General features: G+C 40.9%; 1 protein-coding gene across 1 annotated transcript in view; it reads right to left on the bottom strand.

The window, feature by feature from the left end:
• st8sia1 (ST8 alpha-N-acetyl-neuraminide alpha-2,8-sialyltransferase 1) overlaps positions 1-20,716 on the bottom strand; it is a 32,763-nt gene that overhangs the window by 10,391 nt on the left and 1,656 nt on the right. Inside the window, exon 2 of the mRNA XM_062066828.1 lies at positions 3,199-3,343. Coding sequence (XP_061922812.1) covers positions 3,199-3,343 — 145 coding nt within the window. The remainder of the gene's footprint in view (positions 1-3,198; positions 3,344-20,716) is intronic.

The raw sequence follows: 20,716 nt of genomic DNA, 5'->3' as shown, positions 1-20,716 counted from the left end.
ATAAGAGGTATGGCAATAGACTGGATAAAAAGCTATTTGGACAGACGGAAACAGTTTGTGAAGCTGGGAAACCATAGCTCAAATTGCTTGGACATTGCTTGTGGAGAGCCCCAGGGGTCAGTATTGGGACCAAAACTTTTTATACTGTACATAAATGATATTTGCCAAGTATCCAAGTTGCTGTCTATGGTACTTTTCGCAGATGACACTAATGTATTTTGCTCTGGTGATGATCTAGATACATTACAAAAGAACAAAAATGAAGAGTTGTATAAACTGAAATTATGGTTTGACTGGAACAAATTATCTTTGAATGTGAGCAAGACCAAGTTTATGTTCTTTGGCAGGTTCAGGTTAAACACACAGTTGAAGATAGAAATTAATGGGGTGGCTATTGAGCAAGTGCACAAAATCAAATTCCTTGGTGTAACAATTGACGACAAGCTCAGCTGGAAAGCACATATTACACATATAAAATACAAAGTAGCAAGAAGTATAGCAGTCATAAACAAAGCAAAGCAGGTTCTGGATCATAAGTCACTCCACACTCTCTACTGTTCTTTAGTCTTGCCATACTTAAACTACTGTACTGAAGTCTGGGGTAACAATTACAAAAGTTCGTTACAGTCACTAATCATTTTACAAAAAAGAGCAGTAAGGACCATTCACAAGGTCGGCTATCTGGAACACACCAATCCACTATTTCTACAGTCTAAATTATTAAAATTCACCGACATTGTCTCATATCAAACAGCAATAACTATGTACAGGGCTAGGAACCATTTGTTACCACTGAACATTCAAAACATGTTTAGTGAACGTGAGGGGGGGCATAGTTTGAGGAGAGAACTCAATTTTAAAATTCAGATGAGAAATTCCACCATGAAAAGTTTTCGCATTTCCATCACAGGTGTCAAGTTGTGGAACAATCTGAGCGAAGTACATAAGCAAAGTCCAAGCATCAATGTTTTTAAAAGAATGTACAAAAATATATTGTTCACAGGATATAGTGAACTGCACTAAGAGTCAGTAGGTTTGTATGTGTATGTATACTATGTATACACGCTGTTGTGTCACATTCATAGTTACTTGTTAAATGTGTGTTGTAGATATATATATATGTATATGTACATACTTATATATGTATATGTATTTATATGACATAACATTTGTATATACTATTATTATTATTAAACATACAGTAAGTAATAAGAGGGGTGGGAGTACATAAGTTTTTACTTCTTCTCACTCCTTTTCGGATATGTTTACATTAATGTTTATTTTCATTTCTTGTTTCTTTTGCTTTTTATTATTACTATTATTATTATTATTATTGTTTTTGTTATTCATTCTTGAATGGCTTTTTTGTTGTTTTTTTTTCAAAATTTGTTGTTTTTGTTTTGTCTACATACTCGAAATAAACATGAATGAAATGAAAATGAAATGCTATGTTGGTATTTTCTGAAATACGTTATAAAAATAGCATGCACAAACTATCAAAGTATAGCATTGTTTGTAGCCGAATAATGTGTTTTTGAGCGGAACTGCTGCCATGTTCGTAAATCCCTACATTTTGAATACACTTGTAAGTATATTTGTTGGGGCCTGCTTTTTTAAATCACAAATGTGCATTCTGTATAAATGATACGTTATCAATTTTAAGTATCACCTAGACCAGTGTTTTTCAACCACTGTGCCGCGGCACACTAGTGTGCCGTGAGATATTGTCTGGTGTGCCGTGGGAAATTATGCAACTTCACCTAATTGGTCCAAAAAAATATTTTTTTGCAAATCAATAATTATAATAATGTGCCGTCTAGTGCAGTGTTTTTTGGTATGTAAAAAGTTAATGTAAGGCTTAAACCAAAAATAAACAAAAGGCAAGTCCCGCTAGGAAAAGGCACTGAAGCATAGGGATGGCTGTGCAAAACAAAAGTAAAACTGAACTGGCTACAAAGTAAACAAAAACAGAATGCTGGACGACAGCAAAAACTTACAGCGTGTGGAGCGGAGACGGCGTCCACAAAGTACATCCGTACATGACATGACAATCAACAGTGTCCCCACAAAGAAGGATAGCGTACGCACAACTTAAATAGTCTTGATTGCGAAAACAAAGCAGGTGTGGGGAATAGAACTCATAGGAAGGCGTGAAGCTGCTATAGGAGAACAACAACAAAACAGGAAGGGTCACCAAATGAACAGCGCAAGACAGAGACTAAAGCACTACACATAGGAAACAACAACAAACTCAAAATAAGGCACGACAACCTGGTGGAGTTTCATTTTGTAACATTTTCTGCTGGTGGTGTGCCTCCATATTTTTTTTAATGAAAAAAATGTGCCTTGGCTCAAAAAAGGTTGAAAAACACTGACCTAGACATTAGACCCTGTCTGTTGAGTTTGGCTTTGAATATTATTTAGGTTGGTATTCTAACACCTAGAAAGATGTTAAACACCTCAACTTTCAGGAGGATGTTGTATTAAATACTGTATGTTTATTTAGTGCCTGGATTTTTTGCTATTTATGGCTTAGTATGAACTACACTATACTACAGTAGTACACATCAGCAAAAAAACTATAGTGCATTTAGTAGCAGAGTTAAGTAAGCAGAACTACTGCAATGTTTGTGTGGCTTTGAATTTGAACACAACCCGTACTCATTATTAGTAGAATTTCCGACCAGGTTATGTTTTTAAGCTTTTATCTCTGTTTCTTTTTACCTTCCCTCCCCCCATCCTTCATGAATGAGCATACACAGCCCGCGCTTGCAAATTAGGGTCAGATATTCATCGCATTTCTCCCCCACGCCCAGGAAATTAGCCAACCCCTCTGAGGCCCCTCTGGTTTAATAGTGCGATTCCACTCCACGGCGAAAAACCTCCCCACAATTCTGGCCACAGATTCACACACCGTTGTGGAAGCATGCAAAAATAGAGCAACGAGCCTTATCTGAAAAAAAACAACAAAAAAACTCCCACAGGGATCTTTTTTTCCACAGGAACATCCATTTTGGGTAATACTGCGTAGGATTTTCAAAAACGGCACTCATAACTGAACCATACTGCGTTTGTGTTTAAGTCTAGCTGCATATATCACATTATTGACCGTCAGCCAACACTATCCCTGCCTCCATTGTGGGGGATGGGGAGTGTCCACAAACAGTCCTGTACTCAAAAACTAAATATGCAGCTTACCTGCACAATCAGCGAGTGCGTCTCATTGTTGACCGTGTGCCAGTAGTAAAACTCGCCGTCGTACCACAGCACCTTGCCCACCGCCGCGATCTCCTTAGTTAGTGCAAACTGCCTCCGGGGATCACAGCAGTCCCGCAACATCTTCCTGTTGTGGAGGGATGGGAAAATTGCATTATAAATTCATGACAGCGCTTTTCACACATAAAAGAAATGAAACACAAAGTGCTTTACAGACTTAAAAACAATGCCCTGATCACCCACCGCCAACCATCATCATCACACACACACACACACACACACACACACACACACACACACACACACACACACACACACACACACACACACACACACACTTAAATTATTGTAGCTGAGATAGGCTCCAGCGCCCCCCGCGACCCCAAAGGGAATAAGCGGTAGAAAATGGATGGATGGATGGATGACTGAGTACAGAGGAGCCAGGTGAAGAAACACTATCATAGGAGCCGTCTGCATTAGGAGGTTATCAGACCACTGCCAATAGGATGTTGGCACAAAACTCCCCCACAACCAAGGCCAATATAATGCCTAATGCAGAGAGCTCCCTCCGAGGAACATTGGAAAGTAAAACTAAAACAAAAACGTGTACAAAGAGTAAGAACCAGGATTACGAATAACTTACGAGTAAAACATATGAAGTGAAATATATTTACAGTATATATATATAATAAATAAATAGAACTAAATACAACCTAGTATAAATAATAACAAAAAGTAAAGTATGAATGACTTCAATAACGTTTGTAAATATTACCACATTTTTCAGACCATAGGGCGTACAGGATTGTAAGGCGTACTGCCGATGAGCAGGTCTATTTTCATACAAAAAGCGCACCAGATTGTAAGGAACACTTCCTGGTGGTGAACATAACATGTAATGGTGTTTTTTTTTGTCAAAGCGTTGCATTGATTATGTTTTATAGACTGTCTTTAAGCCGCTTTCTGACCGTCTCTTCAGGATGCGCCGTTTTGTGGGCGATCTTATTTAAGTGGCTCCACTTGGACAGCGTCTGCTTCCCGCCATCTTTGTTTCACCGGTAGTTTTTAGTGCTTCCACAGCGAGTCTACTGACAGATTTAAGTTAAAACTGTATGCTACTTTATATTAGAAATGGCAACAGCGAAGGATGAATGCCCCACAACAAGAAGATAGAGACAAAGAAGGAGCTTATTGACAATAATGCTGACTACCATGGCGGATGCACACAAAGTTTCGCGACTCATGCAGATCCCAAATACACATCAGCAGGTACCAATAGGAAAGAAAAGTTGGTTTTGCATAATACTGCAAAACAAAACGCCAAATAATGTCTCCTAATAGGTGCCATTTTGGGGTCCTTTTACATACACCATAATAATACCCGCATGTTGAAGCACAGTACGTCTGACTACGGTAGCCGTTATGCTCCATGTTCCATCAAGCGGTGCGGCTTCGTAGCTTACCAAAGTCGCACTAATATACTTTGACAGATTTTTGAGCGCCGTGTGTAATGTTCTATATTCTCAATGAAACATCAACGTTTTGGTATTGCTTGCTTTCGGGTACTTCTCTAGCGTAATTTATTGAACAGGCGTCAACTTGCAGTCCACACGTATCTCCATCTACTGGTCACACTTATCATTACACAATGTACCAAATAAAATTGCGTTAAGGTCAGTAAGCACAACCAGAATTAATACGAACATTAGGCACAGCGAGTTGTAAGGCGATTCTTAAGAAAATGAAAGGATTTTAAGTGTGCCTCATAGACCAAAAAATATGTTAAGTGAAAGCCAGATTAAAACAAGTTGGGTCTCAAGCCTGCTCTTAAAAACACAAACTTTCTCTGCAGCCGTGAGGTTCTCCGGCAAACTGTTCCATAGACGGGGGCCATAATAGTGGAAAGATGCCATCTCGAGACTTTGTGTCCTGACTTTTGGAATAATTAGACGAGTGCCAGAGGGGGTTTCAGGGTCTGCAGGGTTCTTAGGATAAAAGCAAATTGAAAGTTAAGAAGGCCCAATACCATAAAATCATTTATAAACAACAGAAACCTTAAAATTGATTCTGAAACACACAGGGAGCCAATGCAATGATTTTAAAACTGGTCTTTGTCAGGACACGTGCAGCTGAATTTTGGCGCAATTGAGACATGCGATTGTTGATTGGCAACACTAAATTGGCCCTAGTGTGTGCATGTGAAGGTTAATGTTGTCTATCTGTGTTGGCCCTGCGATGAAGTGGCAACTTGTCCAGGGTGTACACTGCCTTCTGCCCGAGTGCAGCTGGGATAGGCTCCAGTGCCCCTGCCACCCCGAACGGGACAAGCGGCAGAAAAAGGATGGATGGATATAAAGGTGCAATAACATTTTTAGGAAGACCAGAAATCAGGCATTACAATAGTCTATCCAACTCATAATAAAGTGAAGTGAAGTGAATTATATTTATATAGCGATTTTCTCTCGTGACTCAAAGCGCTTTTACATAGTGAAACCCAATATCTAAGTTACATTTAAACCAGTGTGGGTGGCACTGGGAGCAGGTGGGTAAAGTGTCTTGCCCAAGGACACAGCGGCAGTGACTAGGATGGCTGAAGCGGGGATCGAACCTGGAACCCTCAAGTTGCTGGCACGGCCACTCCACCAACCGAGCTATACCGCCTCAATAATAAAAGCATGCATTAGCATCTCTGTGTTGCCCTGAGAGAGAATAGGGCCAACTTTGGCAATATTCTTAATAGGCCTGGCCGATATGGCCTTAAGATAAAATCTCCAATTTTTTTCACAAAAAAATGCAATTTACAATATTTTTTCACATTTTTTTACCTACTTTTTATAGAAACCAATGAAGTGATAATTTAAAACAAGTTTTTATTTTATTTTATCAAAAATTAGTAGTTTAATATGACATTGCACACACTGCATTTTACTCTTAATAAAATTCAAATTTGTATAGTGTTGTTCTTTTTAGACCAGATATAAACTGTACTTTTTATAGAATAATGTTCAAAGAACTAAATTAAGCATTTCCTCTGGGAGGCAATAATTCTGTCTTGGACAAATTACTTCTGTTAACAAAAATGTAGCATTGCACATCGCATGCAAATAAATAAAAACTTAAAATTTCTGTCTTGAATACAATATTTCTGTAAATAAAATGAAATATTGTACATTTTATGCAAATAAATAATCATGTAAAAAATTAAGATGGTCCTATAGTTTTAAATGGATAAACGCAGGCTGTAATCTGCTTTTTAGCTGGAGGTTGTTGTTGTTGCGGTTCTCTTTGTCTCCTAAAGAATTGCATTTCCCCATTTTGGTTACAGATGGGAGTGTGTTGCACTGCTACCTTTTTTTAAACAAACTTTGCAGATATAACTGACAACTCAATTCCTGGCTACCTAAATTAAAGGGATACAAAAATCATGCAATAAAATTATGACAATAAAAACACACTGTAGCATGTTTTTAAATTAAGAAAAGTCATAAAATGCCCTTTCATGTACACATACTTAATATACAATACAACCACACCTCATTTACATCATCACACAAAGACAATACATGCTTTTGTTCACATCTGTCATCATTTGTAAAAACAACCATGTTTTTTAAGACACACACCTCACAATTTACAATAAAAATGCTCTCATGGATAAATATAATACACATTAGGTTGATGTGTCAAACATAATGCCCACCTTAGTGACCGTGTGAGCAGCTTTAATTGCTCCAAAGCCACTTTTTAAAGGCCTACTGAAATTATTTTTTTTAATTTAAACGGGAATAGCAGATCCATTCTATGTGCCATACTTGATCATTTCGCGATATTGCCATATTTTTGCTGAAAGGATTTAGTAGAGAAAATCGACGATAAATTTCGCAACTGTTGCTCGCTGATAAAAAAAAGCCTTGCCTGTACCGGAAGTAGCGTGACGTCACAGGAGCTAGTATTCCTCACAATTCCCCATTGTTTACAATGGAGCGAGAGAGATTCGGACCGAGAAAGTGATGATTACCCCATTAATTTGAGCGAGGATGAAAGATTCGTAGATGAGGAACGTTACAGTGAAGGACTTGAGAGACAGTGATGGACGTATCTTTTTTCGCTCTGACCGTAACTTAGGTACAAGTTGGCTCATTGGATTCCACACTCTCCTTTTTTTATTGTGGATCACGGATTTGTATTTTAAACCACCTCGGATACTATATCCTCTTGAAAATGAGAGTCGAGAACGCGAAATGGACATTCAGTGCCTTTTATCTCCACGACAATACATCGGCGAAATGCTTAAGCTACGAGCTAACGTGATAGCATCGTGCTTTAACTGCATATAGAAACAAAAAAATAAAGCCCTGACTGGAAGGATAGATAGAAAATCAACAATACTATTAAACCGTGGACATGTAAATACACGGTTAATGCTTTCCAGGCTGGCGAAGGTTAACAATGCTGTGCTAACGACGCCATTGAAGCTAACTTAGCAACTTAGCAACGGGACCTCACAGAGCTATGCTAAAAACATTAGCTCTCCACCTACGCCAGCCAGCCCTCATCTACTCATCAACACCCGTGCTCACCTGCGTTCCAGCGATCGGCAGAAGGACGAAGGACATCACCCGACGCGTTTGGCGGCCCGGAGACGTAGGAAGTCAAGGTGAGGTCGGCGGCTAGCGCGGCTAGCGCGGCTAGCGCTCCAACAAAGTCCTCCTGGTTGTGTTGCTGTAGTCCGCTGCTAATACACCGATCCCACCTACAACTGTCTTCTTTGCAGCCTTCATTGTTCATTAAACAAATTGCAAAAGATGTCCAGAATACTGTGGAATTATGAAATGAAAACAGAGCTTTTTGTATAGGATTCTACGGGTACCATAACTTCCGTTACTCGGACTTCGTCACGCGCATACGTCATCATACCGCAACGTTTCAGACGGATATTTCCCGGGAAGTTTTAAAAGTCACTTTATAAGTTAACCCGGCTGTATTGGCATGTGTTGCAATGTTAAGATTTCATCATTGATATATAAACTATCAGACTGCGTGGTCGGTAGTAGTAGGTTTCAGTAGGCCTTTAACTTCAATTGTGAATGAAGAGTAATCTGTTAGACTTTTCAAGTTTGTTGTGAGGTCATTCCATTCCTTTATGGCTTTATATGAAAAGGCTGATTGTGCAAAAGAGGTTTTACATCTGGGTACCCTACACTGCCCCCTGGTGGAGGCTCGTGTGTTTCTAGTTGTCACAGCAGATGTAAACTGGACAAAGTGCTTAAGTGGCGCTGGTGCAGTGTTATTTAGGATTCGATGGGCCATTCGTATTGATGCTAATCTTTGAATGTTAGCTAAATTTAACAATCTATATTTTTGGATGTTGCATGTTGTTATCATCTTTATTTGCATCAATTACACATAGTACCGATAAGAATACAGATAAATACCGGCATCAATTAAGAATGTCGATAAGGCTATCATATCGATAAATCCCTATCCATAAGTGCTAAGAAAAGACAGTTTAGAGACACACTTCTGTCGTTTGGAAACACTTTTTTTGTATGGTGGTAAAAGAATACAGATAAATACCGGTATCGATACACAATATCGTATCGATAAATATCTAATGATATACATCCCTATCCATAAGTGCTAAGAAAAGACAGTTCAGAGACACACTTCTGTCGTTTGGAAACACTTTTTTTTTATGGTGGTATAAGTGATAAGTATCAAAAAACAAAATGGCACCACCAGGTATGGTGGGTGTCGTCGCTGCTCTGTTCATTCATGCAATACTGACAAGTACAATGAATAACAAAGGCAACAGTCAAACCTTTTTGCCTAAAGATATATGTTGTTTCGACAATATCAGCAAAACAATAAATGCGCACAAGGTTGAAGCCGAACAACACTTTGGGTTCGGGAAACATGCGCTGCTCGTCACATTTATCCACCCGCTTCTCTACAACCAAGCAACAAAGACAGGACTTAAACAACGGCAAAATATTGTCTTTATTGTGGCAATCTCCTTATTGCTGTCTGGAGATATCCACCAATGTCCCGGTCCAAACAACATACCGGCAACAGGGGAAATCAACGTAAACACAGCTAACAGCAGAAGTGCTACAGCTACCAACAGGAACACCACCGCTAACCTACAGGTACAGCTATGCACATCGTACTACACACCTGAGCAAGAAACTTACCCGTGCGGTTCCGTACCCCCTGGGGGTGCTTCCCCGGCGCCGGTGTCCGGCTCGGGCCTGGCGGCCGCGGGATCTCTTGGGGCGTGGAGTGGAGCGACGACCCGGGACACCGCTGTGGGCATGCCGGTGTTGTACCGAAATCTGTTACCCATCGGAATTTGTAACTCCAGGGGGCGTTGTTTCCATGGCGTTTGTTTGATGGTTAAACGGCAAGCCCAAAGAGGAAGAGAAGAAGAACGCTTGCGTAAATGGCGTAAACTATCCTTAATGCTGAAACGTCAGTTGTCAGAATTTCAGCATTAATAAATTACACATATTCTGGAAATCAATGACTTACTTTATTAATTATGTAATTTATTAATGCTGAAATTCTGACAACTGACGTTTCAGCATTAAGGATAGTTTACGCCATTTACGCAATACAATGGACTCATACTATAATGAAAGTCATTGATTTCCAGAATATGTGTAATTTATTAATGCTGAAATTCTGACAACTGACGTTTCAGCATTAAGGATAGTTTACGCCATTTACGCAAGCGTTCTTCTTCTCTTCCTCTTTGGGCTTGCCGTTTAACCATCAAACAAACGCCATGGGAACATCGCCCCCTGGAGTTACAAATTCCGATGGGTAACAGATTTCGGTACAACACCGGCTCTGCATCCCGCTTCGCCGCGGGGGCGCCCCAGTTTGGAGACGGGTGTTGCGGTGACTGTTGCCGCGGCCCGCGGGGCGAGATCACTTGGAACGTGGAGTGGAGCGACAAACCGGGGCCCCGCTGCGGGCGTGCCGGCTCTGCATCTCGCTTCGCCGCGGGGGCGCCCCAGTTTGGAGACGGGCGTTGCGGTGACTGTTGCTGCGGCCCGCGGGGCGAGATCACTTGGAACGTGGAGTGGAGCGACAACCCGGGGCCCCGCTGGGGGCGTGCCGGCTCTGCATCCCGCTTCGCTGCGGGGGCGCCCCAGTTTGGAGACGGGCGTTGCAGTGACTGTTGCCGCGGATGCCTCGCGGGGTTTGCGCGGGGGTCGCGCTTCGACTGCGGGAGGAGCACGTGGAAGACGCTCGCAACAACAAATCGATGACATCTGTGCTCATCTACCAGACCTGGGATGCAAGCCTAGACATTTGGTCGATACCAGCACAGGCGTGAGTAAGACTGTATCAAGTAATGCTGGTAATACTGGGCCCCGTAAACAGTATAGAGCAGTGGCGTGCCGTCACTAGAGGCAGGGGAGGCACGGCCTCACCTGCCATCATGGAAAGAAAAAAATAGTAAAAAGAAAAAAAAAAAATTAAATTGTTATATGTATCCAGTGATTATACTAAAGTTATTTTCCATTTAACTTCACTAGTTTTAGAATATTTTTATTTTTATTTTCACATTTGCCGTTCAAATACTGAGAAGAGACGGTGCGGTGATCAGCAGCCAGTTGAGGCACGTCACTGCGTTGTGCCTCAACATGGATTGTGCACAATGACTCGGCTAACTGCTGGCCTGCTGTGCAGTGAGACCGTATTGCTATATGAATTATATTATACATTTCCATAGTTTAGTTAGCTGAGGTATATAATGTACAGTGTATTTTGTCAACAACTGTATGTGTGTAACGTATTTCTTGTGCTGATCGATCATAAAACTGGAGGCTCGTCTCATAACCCCGCCTCCTGGTGCCAAGTACCTCCGCCGCGATGCACCGCCCGACGGGAGCGCCACACCAACCAAAGCCCACACCCAAACCCTCCACGTGCAAGACCAAATCCACCCAAAAAAAAGTCACTTAACAAGAAGCCAAAAAGTGCAAAAACAACAATGCTCGTGCGACGTGAACAGGGACACAACATTAGGTACACCTGCAGACGGCAGCGCGGATTTCATATTTCATTCATTCACAACTCTTCCAACACAAACACCACTGTTCCCGCACTTATAAGTAAAGGTAAGACCATAATAACGTTTTTTTTTATTAAATGTGCTTTTTTGTGTGCATGCTACAGTTTGTAAGTGTAAAGTTAAAGTTAAGTTAAAGTACCAATGATTGTCACACACATACTAGGTGTGGTGAAATGTGTCCTCTGCATTTGACCCATCCCCTTGTTCACCCCCTGGGAGGTGAGGGGAGCAGTGGGCAGCAGCGGCGCTGTGCCTGGGAATAATTTTTGGTGATTTAACCCCCAATTCCAACCCTTGATGCTGAGTGCAAAACAGGGAAGAATGCTGGTATGAGCTTTTAAACACATTAACTTAAAACATTAAACATAACTAATATAATATATTATATATATATATATATATATATATATATATATATATATATATATATATATATATATATATATATATATATATATATATATATATATATATATATATATATTATATTATATATATATTTAATATAATATATAATATAATATATAATAATATAATTAAACTAAAAACATTAACTGCTGCCAATCACATGGTGAATAAGATACTCTTTAGGGTTCATATGTTTTGTAAATCTGACTGTGATGAAGTCAGTGCCTCACCAGACATGAACCTCACCGCACGCCACTGGTATAGAGCTAAAATTCCAAATAACACAGCTGCTTCCAAACAACGAACTACAAAGATGTTTCAAACTGTAAACCATGCACAAATATTATGGGACCAAAATTCAAAGCCCAAAGGAATATTTGGGGGTCACCTTAATATTAGAAGTGTTGTCCAAAAGACTGAACAAATCCAGCAGTTACTGTCAGACTCTAATCTGGATTACATTTGTCTATCGGAGACATGGTTAAAACCTACAACACCTTCTGCTCTAATTAATGTCCCGGGGTACAAGATTGACAGAAAAGACAGATCAAGTGGGAGGAGTTATGATTTATGTAAGGGAAAACATTAAAAGTGAACAAATAACCCTCCCAGTAGATCATCTTGAGTGTGTTGGAATTAAAATCACATTGTCCTTAGAAATGTATTTCAAGGTAATTGTAGCATACCAACCGCCCACAGCTAAAGACATTTTTCTCAGTTCATTTTCAGACATCATCAAACAGCACAGTACGAAAGAATTGATCATTATGGGGGACTTTAATCTGGACTGGTTAAATAAATCGCGTAGAAAGAAATTTAAGGACATTATAAACGGCTTCTACATGACACAAATGATAAGCAGCCCTACTAGAATTACATATTCCTCCCGAACCTTGCTGGATTTGGTATTTACTAATAAACCTGATCGCATTAAAAAAACGTACAATTTACTAACAGGCTTATCAGATCATAACCTCACATTGATAACACGGAAGTTGTCAAGATTTAGGTATCACAGCCAAAAAGGTACACAAAAGTGCTTGGCCTATATCCCTAAAAAAGACCAACACTTACTAGAGAATGAACTTAAAACTGTCCCATGGAGTGACATAAATTGGACAAGCACTGAACATGCCTGTGATGACCTAATGACAAAAATCAAAGAGATTATCTGTAAATACACTAAAACAAAACCCAGAAAGAAAAGTGCTAAAATAAAAATACCTTGGATTAATGAAACAATTTCGATTCTTATGAAACATCGGGACTCAGCTCTCAAAAGAGCAATTAAAACAGGTCTAAATACGGATCGTATGATTTTTAAAAGTTTGAGGAACAAAGTTACAATGTTTATGCGGAAGTCTAGGGCTGACTTTCACTTAAACAAAGCTGCAACAGGGAACATTAGACAGTTATGGAAAACCATTGACACACTCACTGGAAGACAGCAAACAAGAAACAACACTATAACATTAAATATCAATGGCACTACTATCACAGACAGTCTGGACATAATTAACATTTCATCCAGTCTGTACAAACCCTGAATAACAAATTCCCTCAAAATCCGTGCAAAGAATTGCCATTTATTCAGGATGGACTAAGTTTAGAATTAACAAATGAAACAAAGGTAAACAAAATCCTCTCTGCATTAACAAGCTCACGATCTAGAGATATATACGGTCTGGACACATTCTTCCTAAAAACTTATAAAGATAGTCTTACTGCTCCTATAACAACATTGATAAATAAATCAATAACAGAAAACACTTTCCCTACCACGTTGAATTGATTGATTGATTGATTGAGACTTTTATTAGTAGGTTGCACAGTGAAGTACATATTCCGTACAATTGACCACTAAATGGTAACACCCGAATAAGTTTTTCAACTTGTTTAAGTCGGGGTCCACTTAAATTGATTCATGATACAGATATATACTATCATATATACTATCATCATAATACAGTCATCACACAAGATAATCACATTGAATTATTTACATTATTTACAATCAGGGGTGTGGAGGGGGTGGGGGGTGGGGGGGGGGGTATGGACATCAAGTAGTGGACATAGAGAGAGAGAGAGAGAGAGAGAGAGATCAGAAGGCATAAGAAAAAGAAAAAGTATCTGCATTTGATTGTTTACATTTGATTATTAGCAATCCGGGGAGGGTGTTAGTTTAGGGTTGTAGCTGCCTGGAGGTGAACTTTTATTGCGGTTTTGAAGGAGGATAGAGATGCCCTTTCTTTTATACCTGTTGGGAGCGCATTCCACATTGATGTGGCATAGAAAGAGAATGAGTTAAGACCTTTGTTAGTTCGGAATCTGGGTTTAACGTGGTTAGTGGAGCACCCCCTGGTGTTGTGGTTATGGCGGTCATTTACGTTAAGGAAGTAGTTTGACATGTACTTCGGTATCAGGGAGGTGTAGCGGATTTTATAGACTAGGCTCAGTGCAAGTTGTTTAACTCTGTCCTCCACCTTGAGCCAGCCCACTTTAGAGAAGTGGGTAGGAGTGAGGTGGGATCTAGGGTGGAGGTCTAGAAGTAACCTGACTAGCTTGTTCTGAGATGTTTGGAGTTTAGATTTGAGGGTTTTGGAGGTGCTAGGGTACCAGGAGGTGCATGCGTAATCGAAAAAGGGTTGAACGAGAGTTCCCGCCAGAATCCTCAAGGTGCTTTTGTTGACCAGAGAGGAAATTCTGTAGAGAAATCTCGTTCGTTGGTTAACCTTTTTGATTACCTTGGTTGCCATTTTGTCAGAGGAAAGGTTAGCCTCTAGAATGGAACCTAGGTAGGTGACCTCATCTTTCCTGGTGATGACACTGTCACCTACTTTTATGTTGAAGTCATTGACTCTCTTAAGTTTGATGTGGGACCCAAACAGGATGGATTCTGTTTTACCCAAGTGGATGGATAGCTTGTTGTCAGCGAGCCAGGTGCAAGTTCTGAAAACTGCCACTATCATCCCAATCCATAAAGCAGGAAATAAACAAGACATCAACAATTACAGACCAATTAGCCTTCTCCCCGTTATATCCAAAGCAATAGAAAAAGTGATTGTTGAGCAACTCACAGAACATTTGGACTATGAAGACCTCCTACATCCCATGCAGTTTGGGTTTCGGGCAAATCACTCGACCGAAACTGCATGTTGCCTTCTACTAGAAACAATCAAACAAAACCTTGATAATGGAGGTGTAGTTGGAGCAATATTCTTAGACCTTCGCAAGGCATTCGATACAGTCAGTCACCCCACGTTACTTACAAAATTAACATCTTTTAAAGTGTCGACAGATACTCTGGCCTGGATTATGTCATATCTATCTGGTCGGACCCAATGTGTCCGTATTGATAACACAACATCCAGTCTCACTGCTACTGATATTGGCCTGCCACAAGGCTCTAATATCGGCCCTCTTCTTTTCTCCATGTATATAAATGCCAGATGTATGCAGATGACACGGTTATTTATACTTGGGGAAAGGACGCTGAAACGGTTGCCAGAAAACTTACAGCAGCCATGGAGAAGGTGGCAAGATGGCTACATGACTCTGGTCTTACATTAAACATTAAGAAAACTGCAACAATGTATTTTGTAAACAAATATAAAATGTCATCCTTTCCAAATATAACGGTTAATAAGAAAATAATACAAAATGTTAGTGAATATCGTTACCTGGGTGTCATTTTGGAGCCAACACTTGGCTTTAAAAAACATATCAAACAGATGTGCCAGAGTCTTAAATAAAACATAAAAACGTTCAAATGTATCAGGAATTCATTAACACTGGAGGCAGCTCAAACTTATTTTAATGCAATGATTATGTCTCGTTTTTATTATTGTATAACATGTTGGTCGCAGGCAAGCAAAATGACACTGAGGCCATTGGAAACTTTGCACAAACAATCCCTCAAAATCCTTGACCGAAAACCACAACACCACCATCATTGTTTAGTTCTCCAAAAATATAGATTGTTAAATTTAGCTAACATTCAAAGATTAGCATCAATACGAATGGCCCATCGAATCTTAAATAACACTGCACCAGCGCCACTTAAGCACTTTGTCCAGTTTACATCTGCTGTGACAACTAGCAACACACGAGCCTCCACCAGGGTACCCAGATGTAAAACCTCTTTTGCACAATCAGCCTTTTCATATAAAGCCATAAAGGAATGGAACGACCTCACAACAAACTTGAAAAGTCTAACAGATTACTGTTCATTCACAATTGAAGTTAAAAAGTGGCTTTGGAGCAATATGGGCATTATGTTCGACACATCAACCTAATGTGTATTATATTTATCCATGAGAGCATTTTTATTGTAAATTGTGAGGTGTGTGTGTTAAAATCATGGTTGTTTTTACAAATGATGACAGATGTGAACAAAAGCATGTATTGTCTTTGTGTGATGATGTAAACGAGGTGTGGTTGTATTGCGTGACTGCTCGCCGTCTGTTCGCTGTTGCGAAAAAGCTAAGTATCGCTCTATCTGTGTGCTTTTAATTGTTCTACAGCTTTCTTTATCACTTCTCAAACATATTTAGTGGTACTATTTAACTTGCAAATCACCCGATCTCTGTCCCACCACCCTTTCCTCAGCTAGCTAGCTGCTAAGCTAGCGCGGAGAAAGGCAGCGCCGGTCAGTAGGAAGCTACTCCCACAGACCGCGACCACTTCCCTGAGGACAGCAGGAACTTCACTCGGTGACAGAAAACACTGTGAGTAATGGCTTCCTGCGCGTCTTGCACCATACTCACGGAGAGGTTGGCTCTGCTAGAGGGCCGCGTCCGCCAGTTAGAGCAGAGTAATGTCGTAACTTTAGATGTTGCGGACACATCTGCTAGCGTTAGCTGTAGCGAGCTAACTAGCCCAGCTTGTAGCAGTCCTAAGCGGCCTACAAGCTACGGTGTACCGGTTGAGACGCATAATAGATTTTGCTCTTTAGCTAGTCCTACACCCCAGTCTACCGGGCACCACACCTTAGTCATAGGGGACTCCATCACCCGAAACATAAAGCTTAGCAAACCAGCCACAATAAAGTGTATCCCCGGGGCCAGAGCACCTGACATTGAAGCTAATCTTAGGAAGCTAACTCGCAACAGGCCTAGTAAACACGTACGACAGGCTAATCGCACCACTAATTATGCGAATATAGTTGTACACGTTGGCTCCAATGACACTAGAATGAGACAGTCAGAGATTACAAAGAGAAACATAGCCAGGACGTGTGATCTCGCCAGAAAGATGTCCAGGCATCGAGTAATTGTCTCTGGCCCCCTGCCTGCGAGAGGCAATGATGAGAGATATAGCAGATTAGTCTCGCTTAACAAGTGGCTGCCTAGCTACTGTAGGCAGCAGGGACTAACGTTTATTGATAACTGGCCCTCTTTCTGGGGCAAACCAGGCTTGCTGATGAGAGACGGCCTTCACCCTAACCAGGAAGGCGCCATCATCCTGTCTAGAAACATAGACTACTATTTAAGTCTCACTTGACTGACTACACTAGAGCAAGCCCGGTCACAGGCAATTACAATGTCTGTTAGTCCGGGTGAGGAGTCAGTTAAGCTAGAACTAGCCAGCGCCAGGCTGGATAATCCATGTACGCATAGCAATTCTCTTAGAATAATACACAATTCACATAATGTTTTTTCTGTTGTGTCTGTGTCAGAGGTGGACATGCATTCTACTGAGGTGGCAAATTATGATATGTCCAGTCTATTGCAGCACCAAGCAAACAATCGGAAAATTCCCGCCATATCAATTCCTAGATATGGTCGAAACTATTTAAAGTGCACTACGCATAATAAACGCAACATTGTTAATATTGCCACTACGGATAATCTTAACAAAAACTCGTCAAAACAGCCCAATACCTATAATATGGGCTTTTTAAACATAAGATCATTGTCTCCCAAGGCGTTATTGGTTAATGAGGTCATTAGAGACAACAATCTTAACGTCATTGGTCTTAGCGAAACCTGGCTCAAACCGGACAAATTTTTTGCGCTCAATGAGGCATCTCCTCCTAACTATACGAATGTGCATGTTGCCCGTCCTCTTAAAAGGGGAGGGGGTGTCGCACTAATATACAATGAAAATTTCAACCTTACCCCTAACCTAAATAATAAATATAAATCGTTTGAGGTGCTTACTATGAGGTCTGTCACACCGCTACCTCTCGACCTGGCTGTTATCTACCGCCCCCCTGGGCCCTATTCGGACTTTATCAGTGAATTCTCAGAGTTCGTTGCTGATCTAGTGACGCACGCCGACAATATAATCATAATGGGGGACTTTAATATCCATATGAATACCCCATCGGACCCTCAGTGTGTGGCGCTCCAAACCATAATTGATAGCTGTGGTCTTACACAAATAATACATGAACCCACGCATCGCAACGGTAATACAATAGATCTAGTGCTTGTCAGGGGTGTCACCACCTCCAAAGTTATGATACTTCCATATACTAAAGTAATGTCCGATCATTACCTTATAAAATTTGAAGTTTTGACTCTTTGTCAACAAGCTAATAATAATAATAACTGCTATAGCGGCCGCAACATTAATGCTGCCACAACGATGACTCTTGCTGACCTACTGCCTTCGGTAATGGCACCATTCCCAAATTATGTCGGCTCTATTGATAACCTCACTAACAACTTTGACGATGCCTTGCGCGAAATTATTGATAGTATAGCACCGCTAAAGCAAAAAAGGGCCCCTAAAAGGCGCACCCCATGGTTTACAGAAGAAATTAGAGCTCATAAATTATCATGTAGAAAACTGGAACGCAAATGGCGCGCGACTAAACTTGAGGTTTTCCATCAAGCATGGAGTGATAGTTTAATAACTTATAAACGCATGCTTACCTTAGCTAAAGCTAAATACTACTCAAATCTCATCCGCCTCAACAAAAACGATCCTACATTTCTGTTTAGTACAGTAGCATCGCTAACCCAACAAGGGACTCCTCCCAGTAGCTCCACCCACTCGGCAGAGGATTTTATGAATTTCTTTAATAAGAAAATTGAACTCATTAGAAAGGAGATTAAAGACAACGCATCCCAGCTACAACTGGGTTCTATTAACACAAATACGACTGTATATACGACGGACACTGCCCTCCAAAATAGCCTCTCTATTTTTGATGAAATAACATTAGAGGAATTATTACAGCGTGTAAGTGGGATAAAACAAACAACATGTTTACTTGACCCACTTCCTGGGAAACTTATCAAGGAACTGTTTGTATTATTAGGTCCATCAGTGTTAAATATTATAAACTTATCACTTTCCTCCGGCACTGTTCCCCTAGCATTCAAAAAAGCGGTTATTCATCCTCTGCTCAAAAGACCTAACCTCGATCCTGACCTCATGGTAAACTACCGACCGGTCTCCCACCTTCCGTTTATTTCCAAAATTCTCGAAAAAATTGTTGCACAGCAGCTAAATGAACACTTAGTGACTAACAATCTCTGTGAACCTTTTCAATCCGGTTTCAGGGCAAATCACTCTACGGAGACAGCCCTCGCAAAAATGACTAATGATCTACTGCTAACGATGGATTCTGATGCGTCATCTATGTTGCTGCTTCTTGATCTTAGCGCCGCTTTCGATACCGTCGATCATAATATTTTATTAGAGCGTATCAAAACACGTATTGGTATGTCAGACTTAGCCTTGTCTTGGTTTAACTCTTATCTTACTGACATGATGCAGTGCGTCTCCCATAACAATGTGACCTCGGACTATGTCAAGGTAACGTGCGGAGTTCCCCAGGGTTCGGTTCTTGGCCCTGCACTCTTTAGTATTTACATGCTGCCGCTGGGTGACATCATACGCAAGTACGGTGTTAGCTTTCACTGTTATGCTGATGACACTCAACTCTACATGCCCCTAAAGCTGACCAACACGCCGGACTGTAGTCAGCTGGAGGCGTGTCTTAATGAAATTAAACAATGGATGTCCGCTAACTTTTTGCAACTCAACGCTAAGAAAACGGGAATGCTGATTATCGGTCCTGCTAGACACCAACATCTATTTAATAATACCACCTTAACATTTGACAACCAAACAATTAAACAAGGAGACTCGGTAAAGAATCTGGGTATTATCTTCGACCCAACTCTCTCGTTTGAGTCACACATTAAGAGTGTTACTAAAACGGCCTTCTTTCATCTCCGTAATATCGCTAAAATTCGTTCCATCTTGTCCACTAGCGACGCTGAGATCATTATTCATGCGTTCGTTACGTCTCGTCTCGATTACTGTAACGTATTATTTTCGGGCCTCCCTATGTCTAGCATTAAAAGATTACAGTTGGTACAAAATGCGGCTGCAAGGCTTTTGACAAAAACAAGAAAGTTTGATCATATTACGCCTATACTGGCTCACTTGCACTGGCTTCCTGTGCACTTAAGATGCGACTTTAAGGTTTTACTACTTACGTATAAAATACTACACGGTTTAGCTCCAGCCTATCTCGCCGATTGTATTGTACCATATGTCCCGACAAGAAATCTGCGTTCAAAGAACTCCGGCTTATTAGTGATTCCCAGAGCCAAAAAAAAGTCTGCGGGCTATAGAGCGTTTTCTATTCGGGCTCCAGTACTCTGGAATGCCCTCCCGGTAACAGTTAGAGATGCTACCTCAGTAGAAGCATTTAAGTCCCATCTTAAAACTCATTTGTATAATCTAGCCTTTAAATAGACCCCCCCTTTTTTAGACCAGTTGATCTGCCGTTTCTTTTCTTCTCTCCTCTTCTCCCCTGTCCCTTGCGAGGGGGAGTTGCATGGATGAAGTGCTGGCTGTCCAGAGTCGGGACCCCGGGTGGACCACTAGCCTGTGCATCGGTTGGGGACATCTCTGCGCTGCTGACCCGTCTCCGCTCGGGATGGTTTCCTGTTGGCCCCGCTGTGGACTGGACTCCCGCTGATGTGTTGGATCCACTGTGGACTGGACTTTCACAATGTTATGTCAGACCCACTCGACATC

The sequence above is a fragment of the Entelurus aequoreus genome, linkage group LG12, assembly GCF_033978785.1.
Source record: "Entelurus aequoreus isolate RoL-2023_Sb linkage group LG12, RoL_Eaeq_v1.1, whole genome shotgun sequence".
Lineage (NCBI taxonomy): Eukaryota > Metazoa > Chordata > Actinopteri > Syngnathiformes > Syngnathidae > Entelurus > Entelurus aequoreus.
The sequence above is the reverse complement of the archived record's forward strand: the minus strand, read 5'-3'. Positions and strand labels throughout refer to the sequence as shown.